The sequence below is a fragment of the Paroedura picta genome, chromosome 3 (genome assembly GCF_049243985.1).
Source record: "Paroedura picta isolate Pp20150507F chromosome 3, Ppicta_v3.0, whole genome shotgun sequence".
NCBI lineage: Eukaryota > Metazoa > Chordata > Lepidosauria > Squamata > Gekkonidae > Paroedura > Paroedura picta.
Window position 1 is genome coordinate 36249348 of NC_135371.1, and position 14643 is coordinate 36263990.

Consider the following 14643-nt stretch of genomic DNA (forward strand, 5'->3'; position numbering starts at 1 on the left):
GTCTCAGCTAGACATCTTTCATATCCCTTATTACCTGGTCCTTTTTGGTTTTAATGCTGATATACTGGGGCTTGAACCCAGAAAATTTTGTATGAAAAGACATTCGCCCACTGAGCCACGGCCCCCTTTCCCTTCCCCCTGTCCCTATACGTCACCTATTTCATCGGAAGTTCTAGTGCATACTGGGAAATGAAGCTTCTAGCTATTCTGACAATAATATTGAAAAATCTAATTCTGCTGGGTCAGCTGTCCTACAGCAGCTTCAGCAAAGCATCAGGTCAATTGGGCTAGAGGCATTGGGAGCTTTTGCTGATATCATGTGGACCATCCTGGGGTTTTGAGGAGAGCCCCTACACAGCAACACTCATTTACTGGGTCTAGAAGAGAGGGCCACAGCAGTCAGCGTAACAAGAGGAAGCTACAAAGTGATCTCCTCCTGCATCAATAACCTTTTTGTCTTCTCATTCTTCACATTTACTGGTACATTTCCCAGAATACTTAACCATTCATTCCAAACTGTTCATCCAAGACTGTTTTAATAGGATTCAACAAAATTGTCATCTAAACCAAGAACTGTACAGAACAGTGGCTTAACAAGTTTATTAACTTTGGAGGTCAGATTTTGCATTTATATTTTCAACCACACATATTAAAGGGAGCTCAAGACAAAATGTAGCTCCCTCTCTGAACAGCCTTCTCAGGCTCAAATTATTTTCTATCAAATTCTAGAATATATAGTGGTTTCCTTTTATGCTGAACAGAAAAAACACAACTCAGCTTTAAATGTCAAAGACACAGTGGCAAATAGGGCACATCATTCTGATGGAGAAGTATCGAGCCACAGAAACTTAACTTCTTTCTGAATCTGGAGGAGTAAAAGACTAAAATGAAAAACATTCTCACTCAAAGGAAAGGTACCAAGCATTGCTTTTGGTGTAGTGTGCCTTTAATTTTACAAAATGTCAATTAAGGCTAAGGATGAATACCAAGGCATGTCATATTACCATAAAGAGCTACAGAACGTTCAACAGAAAATACATTTTTGCTTATTATTCCAGGTAAGACAGATCTGGTTTACCCAGCTGGCTTAATAAGAAAAGTAGTAAAAATCATGTCTATTTCCTTGTATGGATAATTCCAGATTGTTGTTAATCAGCTTGTCACTGTTCATTCTGCTGTCCCTCTGTAATAGCAGATACTGCGCCTTGGCCCTTGTTAACGTCGCTGATGCATGCCCATTGTCCATCAACAGATTCCTTCCACAATGTTACCTGGAAGAAACAAAGACAGAATGGGAATGTTTAGTTTTGCCTAGGTTCCTTCCTGTCAGAATCCACTGTACACAGCAACACAGATCTTTACACAGAAAAGCTTTCCCTGACAACAATTTTAAATACTGGAGCCCCAGATTTCCTAAAGAAGCAGCTATACTTCAGTAAGTGCAGTGGATTGGATCCAGACTAAATGTTAAGGTAACAGAACTTCTCTGTCTCCTCCTTATTGCAGCCCACTGATTTTCTCAAAATGCTGTTATGCCTGAGGCATAGCATAAGGAGCAAATCTAAGGGTAGGAGAAGGAAAGGGAAATAGATGGAAATAAATCCTCCCCTTCAATTAGTGGCATTGGGATCTTACTGTCCATTAATTTCATTTGATTCCATCAGTCTTTCATATAATAAAGTACATTTGACAAGAGGCAGATCTGCAATGATCCTTCTTGCCCCAGTCCAGGGTTCTGTCTGGTTCCCCTTACTCCACAAATTTCACTTCTCTCTGCCCTGCCGGTGTCTTTGGCTACTACGGCAATGCAATACACTTCCAGAATTCCAGGTTTACCATTTGTGGTTGGTTCAGCTTTGTGATAAGAGACGCTTCTATCTCAGCAGCTGCAGTTTTAAATTACATAGCAGGAAAGTCTCGTTCAATGGCTACCAGTGAACTTGCTCCAGCTGAAATATTCGGAACAAGATAATCAACAGCCTCTTCCACCTGTCAACCTACACCTGCAAACGGCCAAATGGCTTTAAAAGTATGATTGAAACTGCTTAGATACTCACTTTGTTGTCCCCTCCTGACACTGCTAGGATATTCGCCGTGATCGACCAGCTAACATGCCAAACAACATCATTAAATTTGTGCAGCAATTTGGGTGACCATGAGTTTCCAGAGGCATCATCGCAAGTCCAGATAAACACTCGTCCATCCTAGGACAAAGCATACAAAATTGAAAGGACAAATGGAGGCAAGAAGATGATCTCACTGTCTCCTTATCAAGGGAAGTCTGGCACAATATCTCAAGACACACAATTGGTACACAGCATCATGGAGATGTCCAAGAGATACAAAGAGCATGTATGCTATACACTAATTCATGGCCTGCCCTCTAGCTATATACGTGGAGTTTTAATTCCCATTTCATTGTGTCTAAGGAAGTGTGCTATGCCAACGAGAGCATACACCCCGAATAAAATTTTGTTGGTCTTAAAGGTGCTATTGGACTCAAACTTTATCTTATTTTCAATGTTTGCTTTACACAGGGTGAAGTGCTCTGGCAGAGATGGGTTTGGAATACCCTTGAACATTTTTAAAGGTTTCTGCAAACACAGAATGGTGCTGCTCTCCTACTCAATATCAGTATGCTAATATTCCATCTGTGGCTGCTGCTCTAGCTGCCTATTGGTTTTCATGAACAATTCAAGGTACCAACTTGAGCCCTCTGTGACAGATGCCATGCAAATCTCAGAGCCAGACTTTCCTGGCATAAGCCCCAACATAGTATGACAGACATTAGCGATTCAGTTCAGAGACCCTTTGCTAAAGAGAGGAGGAGTGAATAAAGTCCTTGTCATGACGGCCTGCTCTATTCAGAAAACCCCCATAAAGATGTCCATTGAGGCATCTTCAAATGGGGACATTTTACGAGAAGCGGATTCTATCTGGATACCTCTGGATATTTTTAGAGTATTGAGATTTTTTTCCTGGTTGTACAATGTCTTCAATTCTAAGCTTCCTTGCACTTCCTTGCATTTTCAGCAGGGTAAACATATCCCAATATACATACATATATACCCCACCCACCCCCAACAATCTGATGAAAATAAATGGCATGTAATGATTTCAATGGCCTGTGTTTAAACAGGAGTCACCAGTTCCAGGAGTCCTGGCGGCTATATCCTGGCTATATGGAGTCAAACATTATGCTCTGGGCCTCACCTGGGAGCAACTGGCAATGGTGCTTGTTGGCAAGCCTATGGAGGGGGCCCAGGCGACATCTCTGACCCAATCACTGTGAGCCTCTAGTTTCTGTTCTTCTTTCCACTGGCCGTCTTCTTCTCTGCCAAGATTGGGGGAGGGGGCAGGGCAAAGTGAGAGAGCGCAACACACACAAAAGCAACTTTCCCCAAACTTCATCTCCAGCTTTCTCAAACTGGAGTGGGCCATTTCTTGATCCTGCCCAGAGGCTTTACAGAATGAGTAGACCAAGCTCAGGGTAGAGTTGGGAGCATGGAAACAGCACTACACAGAACATGTGCATATTTTTATTTATCAAGAGTTTCTCCCGCTTTTACGCTGAAAGGAACCCACGGCAGTGAACGAAACACGGAAAGGCGTAAAATACGCATGAGAAATAAAGCTGCCACCAACTAAAATAATCGGCAATGGCAGCACTTGAACATTTCTGTCACAGCTCATGCTTCGCCACCAGTCCCTTTAAAGTGAAGTAGGAATGCAAGCCTCTAAACAGCTTTACAAGATTGGGTTGACCTCTGAAAAGGCCTTGCAGATGACAGTTTCAGGGAGGCCTCAGAGCCAATGTGTAGAGATGTGGCAGCCTCTATGACCATTTACGCACTGGGAACTTCATTGCCCCAGCTCCCATGCAGGAGCACAAATCGGGGGCAGATGAGGTGTTCCATGCCAAATGCTCTCTCATTTGGGTGCAGGAAGATGTAGGGCAACCTGCCATGACTAAAACTCCAGCCTGCAGCCCAGCATGAAACCTCCAGTGCATAAACGGTCTATGTGAGTGGATGCTTCTTAAAGAACCTGGTTTACCTAAAGGAATCTCAAAGTGGCTTATAGCTGCCTACCTCTCTCCACAACAGGCACTCTGTGAGGTAGATGAGGTTGAGAGCGCTCTGAGACCTGCCATCGGCCCGTCACCCAGCATGTGGAAGAGTGAGGAATCAAACCCAGTTCTTCAGATTAGAGGCCACGGCTCTTAATCACTACACCAAGCTGGCTATCTTAAAGTACTCAGATACCTGATTATCTGGGACTTTAAAGGTCAAACCAATATTGATGAACAGAATCAGCATAGTGTTGTGGACTAAGATCTACAGGACCCAGGACTGAACCCCTATTCACACATGGTAGCTGATGGGGTGACACTAGGCTAATTACTGGCTCTTAGCCTAATCTACCTCACTGATTGTGATGAATACAATGGAGGAGAGACAACATTACAATGTAAGCCATGCGGAGGAATCTCCATACAAAACAAAAGGTAGTGCATCACCCAGTGGTTTAGGGGCCGGAGTATTAACTGCATGTATCGCTTGGCCATAACCATAATGGGGGGGGGGGGAAATACATATATATATATATGACCGAAAATAAGACCAAAGGGGGGGAGAAATCATCCGATAGTTTTTTTAATGAGATGATAATTCCAAGGGTGAAAGGTGGAAAATGAGATAAGCACAGAAATTATTTTGCAAGAAGTTTCAAGAGATCTTACTTCCAAATCTTGATAAGGTTGTCACAGCCACCCGATGCAAAGCGTTTGATGTAGTTTGGCTTCTGGCCTGATGGCTGCTCTAGAAGGCTTCCTGGTACCACTGCGGGGGCCCAGCTAACAGCATTGCAGCCAATCTATTAAAGGTGAGAAATTTATGCTATTTCTTTCCATTTCCAGTCAAGACAACCACACAGGTGTCAGGCCTAAACACCTACTGGGCAGAATATGCTGACTTCCATTGAAGCAGCTGCCTGAGTACTGTTTTTTCCTCTAAAATTGTCTCGTAATCCAGAACAACAGCATAGATTGATATAGTACATATTGTGGATAGCCACAAAGGTTGGGGAGCACTTGTCCTGATCCTTACAGCTATGAAGCTTGGGTCATTCCATGTTGCTCTTGCAGTCAGTTAGGGAGCCTCCAATGACAGGAAAGAGCAAGAGAACGTAAATGGCTGTCATAGCTCTGAACAGCTACAAACTACAGAGATACTCAGGGTGCCACCTAGTTTTCTGGTTTAAAAAGGCATAACAGATAAGCACACTGTTGACTGGTTTGTGCCACTTTATGGGTGGTACACATCCACACATCATTTCTGCCCTTCTGGGAATCAAATAATACTTGCGTGCAGAGACATACCTTAGAGTAATTAGGGTTCTAAATCAACTAATCTTAAATGCCCATGTTAATTTCTGTGAATATATGAAATTCCCTAACACTGTGTGACCAGTGATCTACTGAACCTGCTTTTGCGTTCTCTCCTCCATGGTCTCCCCCCCTAATGTGGAGATGTTGGGGAATCAATACAGGACCTTATACTATATATAGCCTCCTAATACAGTGGCCAACATATTCTGTTCTTGAAACTTAAAGCCCATTGCTACTGACACTCAGGTAGCTTTCTGCCTTAACTTGAAACTTTTCAAGAGCAAAATTGGCACATATACTTACTGTGTGTGCATTGCCAATTTTTTTCACTTCCCATTGTCCATCACCAGTGTAACTCAACAGAGAGATGGCCCCATCTGAGCTTCCACAAGCCAGGATCAATCCGTAGTCTTGTGGTGCCCAACACACAGAATTGACTGCCAGACAATAAAGAAACAGAAGAAATTATTATACAGATCAGTTGGAAATCCAGGAGAAAGCAAATGCCCCCTGGTCTTATAGATATGCGTGGATGTGACAAATGTAGCCAAAACAGCATATGGAGGCTCTGCAAAACAAGATAAACACTGTCCAGTTACACTGCCGGACTGCTGAAAAGCTATTTTTAAAAGATTTTTGCAGAGACAACCTATCTAATTTGTGTGTGTGTGGTGACACTGTTATGGTAGTCTGCAGTTTGTTATCTTCAGTGCTGCTTTATCACAAGCAGCCAATTCATGTAATACCACTCTTCTGCATCTGCAAACACCAGTGGTGAAGGCAGCATCGTTGCTTGCAATAGCAAGGAAACATCACAGAGGATAGATTCAAAGCGGTGATGCGGTCACTGGGAAAAAAGGCCGAAGGCAAGACCCACTGGGCAATCTGATACCAAGTGCAACTGCTATCAAAACTTATGAAAACAGCGCTTAGATTTCAAATTTTATCTGCTTGAATCACTCCAGCTTTCCTGAAGCTTCCCTGTTTACTTATTAGGATTTGATGTGCAATAAAAGAACTGAAAGGACTGTAGGTGTTTCCCATGCCAGGTGAAAGCATTGTTTTAAACAAGAGCATAGTTTCCTGTACCCAGTTTTAGGCAGAGGAAAAAAAGAACTTTGAACTATGTTTTAGGTGGCAAGGACAAAACCCCTTTCACATATTTATCTATTGCAGAATGACCAAAGTACTGGAAACTCTAAATGCTGCTAAGTTCAACTATTTCTGGAAGAATAACCTTGAATGATATGAAATAGAGAAGAGCCCAGAAAGAGAAACTCCCACATGGTGACTGGTGGACCCCTAATGACTGGGAGGTAGGCCACAGCAAGGGAGGAAATCTGGAGGTGTACACAGTTAAGCTCCAGTGGAGTGCAGGAACCAAACCAAGATTCAAGAGCCTGATCATAGGATCTACAATCAGAACAGCTCAAACAAGGTGCAGCCTAGCATTATATGTAAAAGGACACTAAAGAACCTGAAAGCCTGTGACCACTACAGCTGCACAAGTTTTTAATCAGCTTGCTCTAGAGAGAAGTATAATACTTTGGTCCAAGTATTACGAGAAGAACGTCCATACCTGAGGAATCATGGCCTGAGTATTCATACGTCTTTTCCCAGGTACCATTTTCTTCTTTCCAGATGTTAACCTTCCGGTCATAGGAACAGGAGGCCAGGATGTTTCCATACATGGGATGAGCCCAGGCCACTTGCCATACTGGACCTTCATGCCTACAATAAATAATGTAGGTTTTAAGAAGGAACATATTTGCATACTAAGACGCTTCAGTTTTGCTTATTATATATCCACTGCATTTTGAACTTGTCGACAACTGTACAATGGCATGAAGCTACTGATACAAGCAAATCTCAATGAAAAAGCCAAGTAGCAGCAACTTTCATCAGAAGCAACAAAGCTTTCATCATCGCCTGTTGGAGTGGCAGACACCTGCTCTGAGAACAGACTTGTGAGCATATTTATTCTGGTTGATGGGCCCCCACATCAGAACAGATACCAAGTAATTAGAGACAGAATTTCTTCCTTCAAAAATGACAACATCAAAAAAACACAACAATAAAAAAACCAGGATGCATTGACTTTAAAAATTACCAACCAGATAAATCAAAGCCAGCCCCCATGCCCAAAAGAAGGATATCTCTTCTAGAGCTCTACATTCTGCAGCCAGGCAGCCTTTGCTCCTCATGGCTACAGAGCCCAGTGGCAGACTACACAATGGAGCCTGATTTGAGGAATCAGAGTCATGAGGGTCAATACAAAGAGGATTTATCAATATACAATTCCCAGGCACATTCATAAGGCAAAGAGCTGATTTCTTAACAAAGTGCTTTAGTTTTTCTCCATCCATTTCCCCTTTCTCATCAGTTCCTCTGGGGAACCACTATTCCAGGAAAGAGGTATGGGTAGATTCTTCTGCTGTCACCTATGCAATCTAACTCTTTATCTGAATGTCACTCTGAATTTCCACTGCTCCCCAGTGGTGCCCTCAGTGCAAACAGAACATTCAATAAGTTACAAACCTATTGATAATTCTTAAACCATCTTCAATAAACAGCTTCCAAGAAACTGATACTTGAGTAAGAACAGAACTGTAAATAAAACCCAAACAAAATGTAACCACTGTGCTAACTAAGCTAGTAATTATGTGGATAACCAAAAGCTAAAAATGGGGAATGCAGCAAAGGATTGTCTTGCCTCGAACTTACTCACCCTCTTAAGTCAGCTATCAGAATTTGTCCTCCATTCCTGACATCAAATATTTTCACTGATCTGTCTGAGGAGCAGGTTGCCAAGCGAGTGCCGTAATAATCCATCTGCGCATCATGCTGGAAAGTAGTTACAAAGCTTTCATCATTGCCTGTTAACTCTCATTTTGCTCATACTAATGATTTTTTAACCCTGATACGTCAAATGACAACAGATACAGTAGGAAGGCAAAGGGTGGTTCATCTAATAAGAGAATCTATAGGCTACACTACACCATAATAACAACCAGTCCTGTAGCAGACTGCCTCACAAGGCAATACCTTAAGTAATTATGGCATTGGGAAGACTGGTAAAACCATGCTAAGGTCCCCAAATATCTTATTGCCCAGTCTCCCATGGTTGGGGGGGGGGGGGGCTTGAAATTTGAAGTAATTAATCCCCCTTGTTGCTAGCTTTAAAATAATCACTGCATTAGATAGTATTTTGTGTGGAATGGCCAGGCAGACAAGAGTAATGTAGAATACACTGTAAAATAAGATGGCCAGGACAAACGACTCACTAGTTACCCAGAAGGCCCATATTACTTGTCCTGACAATAGCTTATCACATAATATAAACACAGCGCTGAAGAACATCACTTGTACAAGTCCAACTGAAGCGAAGGACAACTTAAACATACCACTGTTTTATATAATTGTCAGTTATTTCTGAGCAGATGCTTCAAGTGGATTGTGCCTTCTAGATTTTTAATTCCATTTCCCATCATTTGAATCAACCCTGCAATCTTATTCTTACACTGCAACAAGAAAATCCAGCAGCAATTTAAAGACTAACAAAATTTATTCCAGTATTAGCATTCGTGAATCAGAGTTCATCAGATGCACTGAGGGTATATCCACAGCAGCAGTTAATAGTTTAATTCTCCTCCAACATGCTCCAGGCTTATAAAAAATGGAGAAAAGCTATTAGAGCCCATCTCAGATCTTTAAACTATTCTGGCTTATAGGCACAAAAAAAATTCAAAGAAGCAGAAAGCGTGTGAACATTAGGTCTCTCCTTTTGTTCTCAAATACATAAAAATCTAATGGATGGTTCTAAGGGTACTCATCAGTTCATACTCCATTTGAATAATCAACGAAGACATCTCTCCCCCTGAAAACAAACACACAGCCCCTCTGTTATTTCTCCTCTTACTTCATAGTGGGAAGGAGTGCCTGGCAGATAGCTTTTTTAAGGCTGGTGTATAGAAAAAAATCCTCATTTTAAGCAAACAATGTTCTTATTGGGGATGGAGACGACGACACCTCACATATCAAATACTTACTATCATGTCTTCATGGGACGTATCCACTGTGTTAATTACAGACACCTAATGAGAAAATATTTTGTTAGAAATGGTAAAATCAGTAACAGATTCCAAGTCTAGATTTTTATCTGGTAAATCAAGTCATCAGATGTTAAAATTGGTACATCTTTGATAAGATCTAGTATTACCTTCATGTTTTTATTCTGCTGCTACTTCAATTCTTACACAGTTAACACTTCACCTTAATTCTAGATCTTCCTCATGTGCCATCCTACTAATAATGGTGATATAAACTATACCATCTAGAAAAGAACATCCCCTTTGCTAGCTGACCATTGCTGTGGATGTTGTGTATTTTATTGGGGTTTTTAGTGGACCTCACTAAAAACCCTAATAAAATACACAACACTTATCCCTATTAAAATACCCATCGAAAAAAAACCCATGGCGGTGACAATTCAAATCCCATAGAGCTAACTTGGGGGACCCCGAGCACCGCCCCATCACCCACAGCGATGGTCGGCTAGTGGGGACTTCCAATTCAGATCTTCTTCTCTGCCAGGAGTGTATCAGATCTTCCTGGGCTGGCCTCAACCATAGACCTGGCGGAAGAGCTCCATCTCACAGGCCTGGCGGAATGCAGAAAGATCCTGCAGGGCCCTCAGCTAATCTGGGAGCTCATTCCACCAGACCGCGAAAGAGCCTTAAAAGCTAAAACTTTTACAATTGCTGAAGAGACTGGGGCAGAGGTACAAGTTTTTTTTTACTTGAGAAATGATGGCAGGCCTGTTGATGTGGCCAGGTTTAGGGAAAGGGTAGAACTTGCAAATGAGGATGCACGGAGGACTTGCAACAAGGGGAGAGGGAGGGGCCCACTCCCTTTACAAGAGAGAATAAAAGAGCAGCAACAGGCAACTGAGGCTCTCGACAACCTGCCTGGAGGTAGGTTACCTCGCCCGCTAAATAACTTCTCACTGAGTCTCTACTGAGGCAGTGGGGCATTTCCCCCGTCCTTGCCTCGATCCAGCCAAGGGAACCTTATGTGGTTAGAAGGACCCTTGCCGGCGTGAAAGCCCCGGGGAAAGGGGGGCTTGTGTCGCCGGGAGCAGACCTCCGAGGCAGGCGAAGCGCTCGCTTGCCACTCCCGGGGACGCCCGATCTAGATAGCCGAACAGGCGGCATGTGCCTTTTAATCACGGCCCTTCCCGGCCCCCACCCCGATGCTCACCATGGCGACCGCAGACGGTTCTCGGCGGGACCGACCCCAGTTGCACGAGCGGCTGCTCTCCCGGCGGTTCTCAGACGTGGCAAATCGCCTTAGAGCTCCGCGCGCCACCGCGACATTTTTCCGGCCGGCATTGCACCAACGCAGAAAGGTTCCGCCTGCTGTTCGGGCCCGGTTTCTTCCGTGAGGGAAAGAAGGGCGTCCGGTCGTTTGGCCAGTCGCTTGAGAGGGTCACAGAAACCGGCCGCCGACTGGATTCGCTCCTCAGCCCAGCCCCTGCCACTGTTGTGGCCCTGGCGGGGTTCTGAAAGTTTGGCATGCGGGTGGCTCTTCCGTCAAACCTCTGCTCTCCTCTGTCTCGGTTTCACTTCTTTGTCTTGTACAATTAAATGTCTGTATTTCTCCACAGTATTGGAGGAAGGAATTGACAGTAATGTGCGTGGGTTTACTGCCCTTCAGCCCACTAAATAGGTTAGGTTGAAATAAGTGGGTTGCAGAACGGCAAGTTGGGTCTTCGTTTAACAAAAAACAAAAACAAAACACACACACATTGTTTGCAGCCTCCTCCGCTTTTGGGTTATGGCTCATTTTTGGAGCAAGCCCAAGTCTACACAGAAATAAACCCCATTTTAGTCAAAGAGGCTTACTCCCAGAAATGTGTTTTTAGGATTGTAGCCTGAGAGATTTCATCAATTATTTCTCCTCCCAAAGTGTGAAATTGTTAAAGCTCCTAAACAGGTGATTACAACTACTGATAAAGGTGAAACAAGAAAATGCCAAAGCAGAATTACAGCTGAATATCAAGAAGAAAAAAGTAATGACTGCTGGGGAATTATACAACTTTGAAATTGACAAAGAAGAAATTGAACTTGTTCAATATCTTGGCTCAGTCATTGACAAAAAGAGATGCTGCTATCAAGAAATCAGAAAATTAAGACTGGGGAGGCCAGGGGTAGCCATGAAGGAGCTAGTAAAGATCCTAAAATGTAAGGATGTATCACTGGCAACCAAAATAAAGAAATATAACATTATGATATTCCCCATTAATATGTATGTGTGAAAATGGGACACTGAAGAAAGCTAACAGGAAGAAAGCTGATTCCCTTGTTAAAGTGATGTTGGAAGATAATTGATTCTGTGGACTGCCAAAAGGACAAATAAGTGGGTTCTATAGCAAATCAAGCTTGAACTTTCTTGGAAAGCTAAAACAACCAACCTGTATCTATTGTACTTTGATCATTTTCTGAGAAGGCAAAAATACTGGAAAAAACAATACTGCTAGGAAGAGTTGAAGGCAGCAGGAAAAAAGGAGACCCAACATGCAACTCAACTGACTTGACCACATGAATGGCTGAGTGATGGGAAAGCAGAGCATTATGGACTTCTATTGTATTTTAATCAGAATTGTAACATGTTGTAAACCTCCCTGAGCCTACTTGCAAGAGGGATGGTCTATACAGTTGAAAAAGAAGAGGATGATAGGTTGTCTTGGCAGAACCATGGCCCTGTTTGCAAGACCTGAGCAAGACTGTCAGAATAGGACATTTTGGAGGTCATTAATTCATAGACTTGCCATAGGAACTGGATTAATAGAACTTAACACATACACAGGAACAGTTGTATAAAAAGGGTGATTTGAGACTGTCCTTTAATGCTTCAGTTTTGTTTTTTGTTATTTTTCCTTGTTTACTATGTTTATTGTATCTTCCCTCACCTTGTGTCATTTATATTTTGTTTGTAATGAGATGGACTGAACTCTCCTCAGATAATCCTCCATACTACTTTTTAATTCAAATTCAGAATAATGCTTTCCAAATTCTTAAGTGTTTTCTTGAGTCAGTTTGCCATCAAAGTATAAATGTTCACCCAGATGGCTTTAATGTTACTGCCTAAGACACCTTAGTTTGTATGCAATAAGGTTTTATACTATAAGCACTTGGTCTTGTTGTGAGTGCTGTTGAGTCTGTCAATCAGACAGCAAATGGCGGTTGCTTATATCTACCCAAGGCTGGAGCTGTTATTCGCAACCTTTAACTATTCCCGGTTTGACAGATTTTAATATGAGAGTGCTGGAAAACTCTCCATCAAGGACAAACAATATGTAGTCCTTGGTGCCACTGTTAAATATGTGTCATACTGAAGAGGCAGTGTAATCCACTGACTTGTTCTGCCTCAGAAAAATTTCTTAAAGGGCTATTATAAGGAGGTCTAATCAGAGTCAATCTGAAGTCTACTCAATGGGGCTTAGTCCCAGGAAAGTGCTTTTGGGACTGAACTCTCTTTTCTGTTTGTACAATGGGGATAATGGTACTCTACAAAGCCAAGTGTGGGTAAGGACAAAATGACTTAACAGTACTTCCCAAGCGTCTGTTTAACAGCTTGAACCTGTTAGATGTTCAAGCATTTGTTTACTCTTCAAAATCTGGTTCTAAAATCTTTTTGTGCCAATTTCTTATGGAAATGTGCACAAAACAAGGCCAGCTTTACCAGGGATGCCAGTCTGCAGGTGGGATCTGGGGATCCTCTAGAACTAACTCATTTCGAGATCAGTTCCCCTGGATAAAATGCTTTGGAATGTGGACTCCATAGTATTATACTGATGTCCCTCCCCACCCCAAATCCCACCCATTTCTGGCTCCACCCCCAAAGTCCCTAGGTATTTCCCGACCTAGAGCTGGCAACCCTAAGCTTTACTCCTGTAGTGACCCCAGTTAAGTTAAAAGCTGTGACAGACAATGAAGCAACAAACTCTGTTCTTTTTTTGGAAATTGTTATAGATTAAAAAATTCCAGAGGGTTAGCTGGGTGTGTCTGTTTTAACAAAATCGAGCAGTTCTTTTGAGGTACCCTAAAAACTAACAAAATTGTATTCTAGAACAAGATTCCTGTTTAACAAAATTTGAGTCCAATGGCACCTTTAAGACCAAAAAGATTTATTCAAGGCCTGAGCTTTCATGTGCAGGCACACTTCCTCAAACACTAATGCTCAGGCCTTGAATGTTAGTTGGTTATGTTGTGCTACTTCAGCCCAACACGGCTATCGGCTTGAAAGACGCCTAAATCCAGCGCTCCCCCTTCCCCCCCAGTTTTCATTCAAGATAATCTCAGCATAGAAGTGTTTTTTTGTCAGTGCCTTTTTCTTTTTTAAATGATCGCCCCTTTATTGTGAGGTGTGTTTGGAAGCACCTGCAGTTGTACTGCAGCACTAGCAAGGTAAGCCTCTGGGATGGTGTTAGAACAGTCGCTTCCTTCTCTTCCCTCGCCTGTAATTTGAGAGGCTGCAGATGTCTGTCAATAGGTGGCGCCCTTGCCTCGGTTCTAGCTCCGACCAGAGGCTATATATATCCTATGATAACAGTACAGGGGCTCAGCTTTTCCAGCGACTTCTAACGGGGAGGGGGTGGGGGAAGGGGAAAAACACTACCCCTGTCTCACTGTGTCCCTCCTGTCGCCATATTCTCCATGCAGATCCCCAGCAGACAGAACCCCTGCTTAGGGCAGCAAGAAACTTCAGCTCTCCCTCTGTTATTTTTATAAGAAAGCCAGACAGGAGAGAAGAGATCATCTTCCAGAACCAGCTGTCCAAGATGACTAACATATCCTATCACATTTCCAACCTCCTGGAGAAGATGACATCCACCGACAAAGATTTTAGGTAGGATCTATGGCTCCCCTGGGTTGGTGTGTGGGTGTGGGGTGAATTGCAGAGCCCTGTTTTGAGGTTTAGGGTCCGCCCCCCCCCCCCTCAATCGGTGAATTGCACACGTGTGTGATTCGCAAGCCTTTGGGATGTTGGGAAATTTATGGAGGGTGGGGGAGAGGGTTTTTTTTTAAATAACTGCAGCAAAAAAAAAAAAAAGCCACCACCACCAATGCCTAATGAAGAAGAGAAGGCTAACCAAGGAGGATCACTAAGTAAAGTGAATACAAAATCTCACCTCCCCCTGCAGGAGATGTTACAGAGAGCCAATAAGCCAGATATGTAATGTACTGCAAGCT

General features: G+C 42.9%; 2 protein-coding genes across 4 annotated transcripts in view; one reads left to right on the forward strand and one right to left on the reverse strand.

The window, feature by feature from the left end:
• Positions 1-928: 928 nt before the first annotated feature.
• On the reverse strand, positions 929-10873 carry SEC13 (SEC13 homolog, nuclear pore and COPII component). Of its 2 annotated transcripts, none has more exons than XM_077325291.1 (9): positions 10649-10873; positions 9439-9483; positions 8118-8233; positions 6969-7120; positions 5693-5826; positions 4742-4875; positions 3214-3334; positions 2058-2204; positions 929-1271 (listed from the first exon to the last, which is right to left on the reverse strand). In XM_077325291.1, the coding sequence occupies exons 1-9, from the start codon at positions 10649-10651 to the stop codon at positions 1161-1163; spliced, it is 963 nt and encodes a 320-aa protein (XP_077181406.1). In that variant the 5' UTR covers positions 10652-10873; the 3' UTR covers positions 929-1160. The 2 variants fall into 2 exon arrangements, with proteins under 2 accessions (XP_077181406.1, XP_077181405.1); XM_077325290.1 differs by lacking the exon at positions 10649-10873 and adding an exon at positions 10532-10551.
• LOC143831819 (cullin-associated NEDD8-dissociated protein 1-like) overlaps positions 10195-14643 on the forward strand; it is a 38018-nt gene continuing 33569 nt past the window's right edge. Inside the window, exons 1-2 of one of the 2 annotated variants that reach the window (XM_077325288.1) lie at positions 10195-10362; positions 14113-14299. In XM_077325288.1, coding sequence (XP_077181403.1) covers positions 14232-14299 — 68 coding nt within the window. In that variant the 5' untranslated portion in view covers positions 10195-10362; positions 14113-14231. Of the gene's footprint in view, positions 10363-12256; positions 12276-14112; positions 14300-14643 lie in introns of those variants that run through there. The other variant, XM_077325289.1, reaches the window with a different exon arrangement.